Source organism: Babylonia areolata, chromosome 30, assembly GCF_041734735.1.
Source record: "Babylonia areolata isolate BAREFJ2019XMU chromosome 30, ASM4173473v1, whole genome shotgun sequence".
Classification (NCBI taxonomy): domain Eukaryota; kingdom Metazoa; phylum Mollusca; class Gastropoda; order Neogastropoda; family Buccinidae; genus Babylonia; species Babylonia areolata.
This window is the reverse complement of record NC_134905.1, coordinates 14,614,902-14,626,183: the sequence shown is the minus strand read 5'-3', so window position 1 is coordinate 14,626,183 and position 11,282 is coordinate 14,614,902. Positions and strand designations below refer to the sequence as shown.

Below are 11,282 nucleotides of genomic sequence, written 5' to 3'. Positions count from 1 at the left end.
TTGTCATTTACCCTGTCAACGCATCAAATACATTTGTCATTTACCCTGTCAACACACCAAATACATTTGTCATTTATGCTGTAAACACACCAAATATATTTGTCATTTATCCAGTAAACACATCAAATACATTTGTCATTTATCACATAAACACATCAAATACATTCTTCGGTTATCCTGTAAACACATCAAATACATTTGTCATTTATCCTGTCAACACACCAAATACATTTGTCATTTACCCTGTCAACACATCAAACACATTTTGTCAACACATCAAATATGTCAAATACATTCATAAATTACACTGTCAACACATCAAATATGTTTGTCATTTACCCTGTCAATACATAAAATTCATTTGTCATTCACCTTGTCTACACATCAAATACATTTGTCATTAACCCTGTCAACACATCAAATACATTAGTCATTTACCCTGTCAATACATGAAATACATTTGTCATTTACCCTGCCAACACATCAAACACATTACTCATTTACCCTGTGAACATATAAAATACATTAGATAGTACCATGTCAGCATATAAAATAGAATAGTAGTTTTACCTGTCAATACTTAGAATACATTAGCCATTTACCGTTCCAACACAAAAAATGCATTAGTCATATTATCATATTCTGTGAACACATAAAATACATGAGTCACATCTACATACTTACATTTTGCATTAGTTATATGAAATGTGTAACATTTTCATAAACCACCTCTGGGTTTCCTGAAATAAACGTGACTTGTCTTGTCTATTTGCTCGTGTGTTTATGTATGCATACGCTTGTTTGTGCATGGTATGTCAAACCTGAATGTGTGCATGTTTGTTCGTATATGGTGTATCAAACTTGAAAGCATGTATACATATATGTTTATGTATGGTATATCCTACAGGAAAGCATGTATACATATATGTTTATGTATGGTATATCCTACAGGAAAGCATGTATACATATATGTTTATGTATGGTATATCCTACAGGAAAGCATGTATACATATATGTTTCTTTTATTGTTAACACCACCAGCTCCCTGTCTGGTAGGTGTGAACATCAGTCTGTATTGTAATTATCATTAACTCTCTCGATGCCAAGTTTCTGTATGAAAACCACTCCCTCACAGCCAAACATTTTAGACTTGACATTCTCACTATTCAGTTCGTCTCAAAACTACACACTGGACTTGTTCAGTTCAAACTCGGTCAAGGAGGGGAGGTTAGTCAGTTTCCTATTGTGCAGGAAAGTTGGCTGCAGCTGTCAAGCTTTGTTATAATGTGAAAAACGGTCCGTTCAACATGACTCCTCGTTGCTGACGTAAGTCATCTATGGTGGCAAAAGAGTTAATACAGAATACATGGATCACTTACTCTTCGGCCGGACGGTCCCACCATTCCCTTGTCTCCCTTCATTCCTGGATCTCCAGACTCCCCCTGTACACAGAAAACAAACATTTGTGTCAATGATCATCATGTCAGACAACTAAATATTTGTGTCAATGATCATCAATAAGACTACCAAATATTTGTGTCAATGATCATCAATAAGACAACCAAACATTTGTGTCAATGATCCTCATGTAAGACAACAAAACATTTGTGTCAATGATCATCGATAAGACTACCAAACATTTGCATCAATGATCATCACGGAAGACAATCAAACATTTGTGTCAATAATCATCATGTAAGACAATCAGACATTTGTGTCACTTATCATCCTGAAAGACAACCAAACATTTGTGTCAATGATCATCATGTAAGACAACCAAACATTTGTGTCAATGATCATCATGAAAGACAACCAAATATTTGTGTCAATGATCATCATGAAAGACAACCAAATATTTGTGTCAATGATCATTATGAAAGACAACCAAACATTTGTGTCAATGATCATCATGAAAGACAACCAAACATTTGTGTCAATGGCATCAATAAGACAACCAAACATTTGTGCCAATGATCATCATGAAAGACAACCAAATATTTGTGTCAATGATCATCATGAAAGACAACCAAACATTTGTGTCAATGATCATCATGAAAGACAACCAAATATTTGTGTCAATGATCATGTAAGACAACCAAACATTTGTGTCAATGATCATCGACAAGACTACCAAACATTTGCGTCAATGATCATCGACAAGACTACCAAACATTTGCGTCAATGATCATCGACAAGACTACCAAAAATTTGCGTCAATAATCATCATGTAAGACAACCAAACATTTGTGTCAATGATCATCATGTAGGACAACTAAACATTTGCATCAATGATCATCATGAAAGACAACCAACCATTTTTATCAATGATCATCGTGGAAGACAACTAAACATTTGTGTCAATGATCATCATGAAAGACAACTAAACATTTGCATCAATGATCATCACAGAAGACGACCTAACATTTGTGTCAATGATCATCACGGAAGACAACCAAATATTTGTGTCAATGATCATTGTGAAAGACAACGAAACATTTGTGTCAATGATCATCATGGACGACAATCAAACATTTTTTTGTGTGTCAATGATCATCATGGAAGATAACCAAACATTTGTGTCAATGATCATCATGAAAGACAACCAAACATTTGTGTCAATGATCATCATGTAAGACAATCAGACATTGGTGTCACTTATCATCCTGAAAGACATCCAAACATTTGCATCAATGATCATCGATAAGACTACCAAACATCTGTGTCAATGAGCACCAATAAGACAACGAAACATCTGTGTCAATGATCCTCATGTAAGACAACAAAACATTTGCGTCAATGATCATCAATAAGACAACCAAACATTTGCATCAATGATCATCACGGAAGACCACCAAACATTTGTGTCAATAATCATCATGTAAGACAATCAGACATTTGTGTCACTTATCATCCTGAAAGACAACCAAATATTTGTGTCAATGATCATCATGAAAGACAACCAAACACAGTGACACTGAGACTCGAGGATGGCTTACCATGAATAAGAGTTAATTCCCTTTGATAAGTACTTTCCATTACACAGACAGTCACACAGAGACATGAGGATGACTTACCGTGAATAAGAGTTAATTCCCTTCGATAAGTACTTTCCATTACACAGACAGTGACACAAACAGAGAGGTGAGCATGACTTACCATAATGCCCTCAGGGCCGGGCAAGCCGCGGTCGCCTTTCTCTCCCTTGGGTCCCCGTGCACCCTTCTCTCCCTTGGCTCCCGTCAGGCGGGTGGAGTTACTGGGTGGGGTACCCGTGATGCCGGCCACTCCAGGCTTTCCCGGCATACCTTTCTGACCCTGTTCAACACACACTTGTCTTCTGTGATGACATTTTCTTTCTCATACTACTACTACTTCCACTACGACTACTACAGCTACTAATAAAAAAAAATAAATGCTAAATGTTGACTGGAGAGATCAGAAAAAAAGATCTCCACTATAAACCATTAGTTGTGGTTGTGTCGCTTCAAACCCAAAACTCTAAGATTATAAAGTCCAGCATTACAACCTTCTCATAATAATAATAATAATAATAATAATAATCAAGTGTTGACTGGAGAGATCAGAAAAAAAGATCTCCACTATAAACCATTAGTTGTGGTTGTGTCGCTTCAAACCCAAAACTCTAAGATTATAAAGTCCAGCATTACAATCTGTACACGGTTTCCTTTTTAATCTGTACATAATTCATGTTCATGAAAATCATTAGAAACCACACTGCCCTTAGCATTGCTATAAAAACTAGTTCTTTTAAATTTCACAATACAGCAAAATTCTGCAAATGAGTTTCAAGCAATGTGAGACTTCCATATCACAGAAGTCTTTAGTTATAGTGTTTTGTTTTACAACAGTATTTAGTTAAGATAACATGTAAAAGTTTTACAGCAGTACCAAGTAATAATCACCTTTATAAGTTTAAGAACAGTATTTAGTTATGATTACTTTTATAAGAATGTTTAGAAATATTGCAGTTTTAGTACAACTTGACACATTCAGACATTTGTACCTGCAGTTACATGCACATTATTCATTGAAGGAATGAAATAAAGAAAGGAAAAAAAAAAGCATGTATAAAAGCTATATATCATTACCTGCAGAAAATTTGTTCAATTTGAAAACTCTTTTCAAAATCACTGGGTGGACATAACACAGGAAAGTTTACATCTGGCAGACAGCGTAAACTAAACTGTTTGCTATCCATAATAAGAATGTTTATATAAAGACTTTGCAGTACAAATGTTTTATCTGACTGTTCGACACAGTATTTCTTGCGACTTTTTGCAGAAATGACAAATGCAGAACCTATAACATCCAAAATAAATCATTTGAAATGATGTTGATGTAAAATGATTTAGATGAATAAAGATAGTTCTTTTCAAGAAAACAATACAACAACAACAAAACACATCAAAACAGAACTTGAGTACAAGTCACATGCTGGACAGACTCTAAGTGATAAAGTTTGTAAGTAATAGCTACGAAAACAAGAGAGGCAAGGCCTTCAAGTGATACACTTAAAAAAAAAAAAAAAAAAAAAAAAAAAAATCCAAGCTTTTTATGTATTGAGTATAATTTCAAAATGTAATGTTTAAGATGAGAAAGATCAGTTTAAAGCAAATTAAGTCCCCTAGCATTAATTACAGAGTAATTTCCCTTTTTTACTATCTGCACCAAAACGTTTGCAAAATAAATAAAACTTCCATGCTTAGCAAAAGAAGTTCCTGTTTGAACAAAAACATGATAATAATGACTGCTCTTGTTGTTGTGTCAGAATATCAGATCAAAGTGCCAAGTTCAGAGAATACAAAAAATATAAATATAACAGTAAATGCAGTTTACATATAATTAGGCTTCATTTTTTTTTTTTTTGTGCCCATCCCAGAGGTGCAATATTGTTTTAAACAAGATGACTGGAAAGAACTGAATTTTTCCTATTTTTATGCCTAATTTGGTGTCAACTGACAAAGTATTTGCAGAGAAAATGTCAATGTTAAAGTTTACCACGGACACAAAGACACACACACACACAGAGACAACCGAACACCGGGTTAAAACATAAAAATTTTTTCAAGTGTTCAAAATTTAAAAAAGAGGGGAAGGAAAGTATGGGGGAGCCAGGTGATACCAATCAGTGACTTACCTTGGGTCCAGGGACACCTTTGCCGTCAGCACCTTTGTCTCCCTTTTCACCTATACGCCCAGGTATACCATCCAGCCCCTGACACAGACCAGTTTCAGTTTCTCAGGAAGGCATAACTGTATTTGGACAAATCCATATGAGCTACACCACATCTTCCAGGCAGATCCCTGACAGCAGCTTAACCCAACGCACTAGCTGGGCCTTGAGTGCATGCAAACATATTTGTGTACCTATCAGAGTGCATTTCTTCTACATAATTTTACCAGAGAACAACACTTTTGATGCAATGGGTTCTTTTCAGTGCACAAAGTGCATGCTGCACATGGGACCTCGTTCTATCATATCATCCGCATGACCAGACGCTCAGTTTCTTCTTCTTCTTCTGCGTTCGTGGGCTGCAACTCCCACGTTCACTCGTATGCACACGAGTGGGATTTTACGTGCATGACCATTTTTACCCCGCCATGTAGGCAGCCATACTCTGCTTTCTGGGGTGTGCATGCTGGGTATGTTCTTGTTTCCATAACCCACCGAACACTGACATGGATTACAGGGTCTTTAACGTGCGTATTTGATCTTCTGCTTGCATATACACACGAAGGGGGTTCAGGCACTAGCAGGTCTGCACATATGTTGACCTGGGAGATTGTAAAAATCTCCACCCTTAACCCACCAGGCGCCGTCACCGTGATTCGAACCCGGGACCCTCAGATTGAAAGTCCAACGCTTTAACCACTCGGCTATTGTGCATGTCGACGCTCAGTTTGATTTTCCTGTCAAGCTTGGGAGAGTGGGTAAGACCGAGATTCAAACCCAGACCTTCACGGACACTGTATTGGCAGATAAGCATCTTAACCATTCTGCCACCTTCCTTCCCAAAACAATACATTCAGATCTGGGTTGGAATGTCATAATCACTCTTTCTATCAGTGCTCTTGGGCTGACAGAGAGAGAGAACAGACAGAGAAATGATCAGAAGCAAACAGCATGTAGAAGGGGACGGAGAAGGAAGACAGAGAAACAATCAGAAATAGCTGGGTGGATAGGGCTGCAGAAGCAAGGTGCGAAGAGGCAGGTAACTCACAGGTATTCCGTCTTCACCACGAGGCCCACGTTCACCTTTTTGGCCGTCCACACCAGCCAGACCCTGCAAAATATAATTACAACTGTCATCAAGATCCTGCAAAATATCATTACAACTATCACCCAGACCCTGCAAAATATCATTACAACTATCACCCAGACCCTGCAAAATATCATTACAACTATCATCCAGACCCTGAAAATATCATTACAACTATCTTCCAGACCCTACAAAATATCATTACAACTATCACCCAGACCCTGCAAAATATCATTACAACTATCATCCAGACCCTGAAAATATCATTACAACTATCTTCCAGACCCTGCAAAATATCATTACAACTATCACCCAGACCCTGCAAAATATCATTACAACTATCATCCAGACCCTGCAAAATATCATTACAACTATCTTCCAGACCCTGCAAAATATCATTACAACTATCTTCTAGACCCTGAAAATATCATTACAACTATCTTCCAGACCCTACAAAATATCATTACAACTATCATCCAGACCCTGAAAATATCATTACAACTATCATCCAGACCCTGAAAATATTATTACAACTATCTTCCAGACCTTGAAAATATCATTACAACTATCATCCTGACCCTGAAAATGTCATTACAACTATCTTCCAGACCCTTCAAAATGTCATTACAACTATCTTCCAGACCCTGCAAAATATCATTACAACTATCTTCCAGACCCTGCAAAATATCATTACAACTATCATCAAGACCCTACAAAATATCATTACAACTATCATCAAGACCCTGCAAAATATCATTACAACTATCTTCCAGACCCTGAAAATATTATTACAACTATCACCCAGATCCTGCAAAATATCATTACAACTATCTTCCAGACCTTGAAAATATCATTACAACTATCATCCAGACCCTGAAAATATCATTACAACTATCATCAAGACCCTGCAAAATATCATTACAACTATCTTCCAGACCTTGAAAATATTATTACAACTATCACCCAGACCCTGCAAAATATCATTACAACTATCTTCCAGACCCTGAAAATATCATTACAACTATCTTCCAGACCCTGCAAAATATCATTACAACTATGTTCCAGACCTTGAAAATATTACAACTATCATCCAGACCCTACAAAATATTACAACTATCATCCAGACCCTGAAAATATCATTACAACTATCTTCCAGACCCTGAAAATATCATTACAACTATCTTCCAGACCCTGCAAAATATCATTACAACTATCATCCAGACCCTACAAAATATCATTACAACTATCATCCAGACCCTGCAAAATATCATTACAACTATCTTCCAGACCCTGAAAATATCATTACAACTATCATCCAGACCCTACAAAATATCATTACAACTATCTTCCAGACCTTGAAAATATCATTACAACTATCATCCAGACCCTGAAAATGACATTACAACTATCATCCAGACCCTAAAAAATGTCATTACAACTATCTTCCAGACTCTGAAAATACTGTTACAACTATCATCCTGACCTACCCTGAAAATACCATTACAATTATCATCCAGACTCTGAAAATTTCATTACAACTATCTTCCAGACCCTGAAAATATCATTACAAATATCATCCAGACCCTATAAAATATCATAACAACTATCATCCAGACTCTGAAAACATCATTACAATTACCATCCAGACCCTGCAAAAAATCATTACAACTATCATCCAAGAGAGAGAGTACAACCTTTTCAAGTTGTCCTAACCCTAAAAGGATAGCAGCAGCAGCAGCATCCCCCATCATCATCAAAATTTAGAAAACAAAATGTTGCATAATCGGATGCACCAAAATAAAAAAATAAATAAAATAAAAGAAATGAAATCCAAATCAGTGATAATGACTCACGTCAATGCCATCTAGTCCCCGGTCACCCTGACCTCCTTTTTCACCGATGACCAAACCGTCAGCCTCAAAACTACCAGGATCTCCCTGAAACACAAATAACACCATTCTATAACATTGATTTACCCCTGAAAATGGAGTATAGTTGCCTACATGGTGGGCTAAGATAACATACAAGTGAACGTGGGAGTTGCAGTCCATGAACAAAGAAGAAGAAGAATATGAATGAATGATTTAACACAGCAGGTAATCTTCTTGCTGTACACATCATAATAAATATGCTTTGCTGGCTAGCTTTTCACTTGGCTGTGGAAAGATAACCAACATCATAACCACTACAACAAATAAAACATTTTTTTTAAAACATTTCTACAGAAAGTTAACACACTTCTTCAAATCAGGCAGTACCTAATCGAAATATTATTTATCGAAAGAACTTTACAGCCAGAATAAGATTTTCATCAATAAAAATGATTTTACACAAAAGTTAACAACTCGTTGAGATCAGGCATAACCAAATCTAGAAACTCTCAACAAGAATAACACTATCAGAAGAACTACAGCAACAACCAAACGATTAAATGATTCCACACAAAGTTTCTCTGTCTTTCAAATCAGACAATACCTGTTCAAAAAAAACATTCTCACCACAAGAATCACACTTCCAGTCATGACAAATAACCAGAGAGGACAAGCCCTTATGGGACACCTGACAAATGACACCTGATCAGTCTCACCTTGGGTCCAGGTAAACCATCTCTGCCTGGCACACCTGGCTCTCCAGGTACACCTGGTTGTCCTGACAGTCCAGCAAGACCCTGAAACCAAACGTCACAGCAGGTGAGGATTAAGTGCCCACATACCTGAATGAAGCATGCAGCACTGGGTAAATGTTTATCAGCTTTGCACAGACCAGCAAAAAACACAGCCACTACATGTGACAATACAATGGGTTCTGCTTCCCACAATGCAATGGGTTCTGTTTCACAATGTTCACATCACATCAAGTCCAAGTACCGCATATATCCAAGTACCACACACAGAAACAAGCCAAAGATTGTTTCAATATTTTTGTCACAACAGATTTCTCTACGTTGAATTCGAGCAGCTCTCCTTAGGGACAGCATGTCACCAGATAGAAGCATCCTTTTTTCACTTTGTTTTCTGTCTGCAAGAACAGGTAGGCAGCCTGTTGTGCAAATGACCATGTGTTTGTAAAGCGCTTGGAGCTTGGTCTCCAAACGAGGATTGGAGCTATATAAGTATCCATATCCATATCCAAAGTGGATTTTTCTGTACAATTCTGTGAGGGACAACCATTTTGTTCCCATGGGTTCTTTTATGTGCACAAAATGCATGCCGCATATTGGACATTATCTCATCCGAATGAATCGTTCCCAGAATACCACTCAAGGTCTAGTGGAGAGTGGGTGCGGGGGGAGGGAGCGTGCCGGGGGGGTGGGGGGGGGGTGGCGGGGAGGGAAGGTGGGGTGGGGGGGCAAATAAAACTCCCAGTCCAAATATGGGACTCAAACCTGCACACACTCACTTCCCAGTTGAGCGCATTACCACCAGAGCACTATTACATATTCATACTTTAAAGAAGTCATACAGAATTTCAGTTTCAACTTCTCAAGGAGGTATCACCCATACACACTACACCATGCCTGCTGGTCAGGCCTTGAGTGCATGCATATATGTTTGTGTACCTATCAGAATGGATTTCTTCTACAGAATTCTGCCAGAGGACAACACTTTTGTTGTCACAGGTTTCATTTTTAGTGCACAAAATAAGTACTGCACATGGGACCTCTGTTTATTGTCTCATCCGAATGACTAGACGCTCGGTTTGATTTTCAAGTCAAACTTAGAAGAAAGGGTGAGAGCAGGATTCAAGCCCAGACCCACACAGACTCTGTATTGGCAGATGAGCATTTTAACCATTCTGCCACCCTCCTCTCCTAGTCATACAGAATAAATATCAATGGCAAACTGGGGACAACTCAAAGGGAAACAAGGGCATCAAAGGGGCATAACACTAGAGACACCATACACAACAACAACAACGATGAACAAACCAAACCACACACACACACACATACCCATGCACACACACACACACCCACGCACACACGCACACACACCCAAGCACACACACACACACACACACACATACACACACATACCCAAGCACACACACACACACACACACACACACATCACGCACACACACACACACCCAAACACACACACACACACACACACACACACACACACACACACACACACACACAGATCTCATTAAAACACACATGCCTCCACCAGCACACACGCACGCACACACACACACAGATCTCACCAAAACATACATGTCTCCACCAGCACACACGCACACACACACACACACACACAGATCTCATTAAAACATACATGCCTCCACCACCCTCCTGCAAAAATCAAATAAACACAGAAGAGGATTGGCACTTTTTTTTTTTTTTTACCTTTGTTCCGTTACACCCTGGGTACCCAGGTGGACCCACAGGTCCCTCCAAACCGGCCTGACCCTGTGAAACACCAACCACAATCATGGTTTATTATTGTTTGTTGTGTATAATGATGATGACGATGATAATGATGATGATGATAACAATCATAATACTGATAGTAATATCAATAGCAATAATAATGACTGATGATGATAATGATAATATTGATGATGATGATAATGATGATGATGATGATGATGATAATAATAATTATTATTATTATCATTATTATTATTATGATAATAATGATGATAACAGTAACCATAATTATAATGTGAATTTACATAATGCCTATTCTCTAAATAGGACTCTACAAAAAAAAACTCTTTAAAATAAAGGTAAACATGCACACACAAACACGCGCGCACACACACACACACACACACACACAAACAAACAAACAACAACAAAAAACCCACACACACGCACACAAACACGTACGCACACACACGACATACACACAATACACTTAAAATTCCCACCATGTCAAAATGAAAAACAAACAAAAACAAAACAATAAACTTGTCCACACACAGGAAACAAAATCAACACACTATGATCCAATTTGTTCCAGTAACCCATCACTTTTGCCACTTGTAAACTGA

General features: G+C 37.8%; 1 protein-coding gene across 1 annotated transcript in view; it reads right to left on the bottom strand.

The window, feature by feature from the left end:
* The window catches only part of LOC143275202 (uncharacterized), a 75,544-nt gene that overhangs the window by 51,936 nt on the left and 12,326 nt on the right, over positions 1-11,282 (bottom strand). Inside the window, exons 5-11 of the mRNA XM_076579173.1 lie at positions 10,633-10,695; positions 8,869-8,949; positions 8,135-8,218; positions 6,243-6,305; positions 5,159-5,236; positions 3,157-3,315; positions 1,380-1,442 (exon numbers count right to left, since the gene is read on the bottom strand). Of these exons, the coding sequence (XP_076435288.1) occupies positions 1,380-1,442; positions 3,157-3,315; positions 5,159-5,236; positions 6,243-6,305; positions 8,135-8,218; positions 8,869-8,949; positions 10,633-10,695 (591 nt within the window). The remainder of the gene's footprint in view (positions 1-1,379; positions 1,443-3,156; positions 3,316-5,158; positions 5,237-6,242; positions 6,306-8,134; positions 8,219-8,868; positions 8,950-10,632; positions 10,696-11,282) is intronic.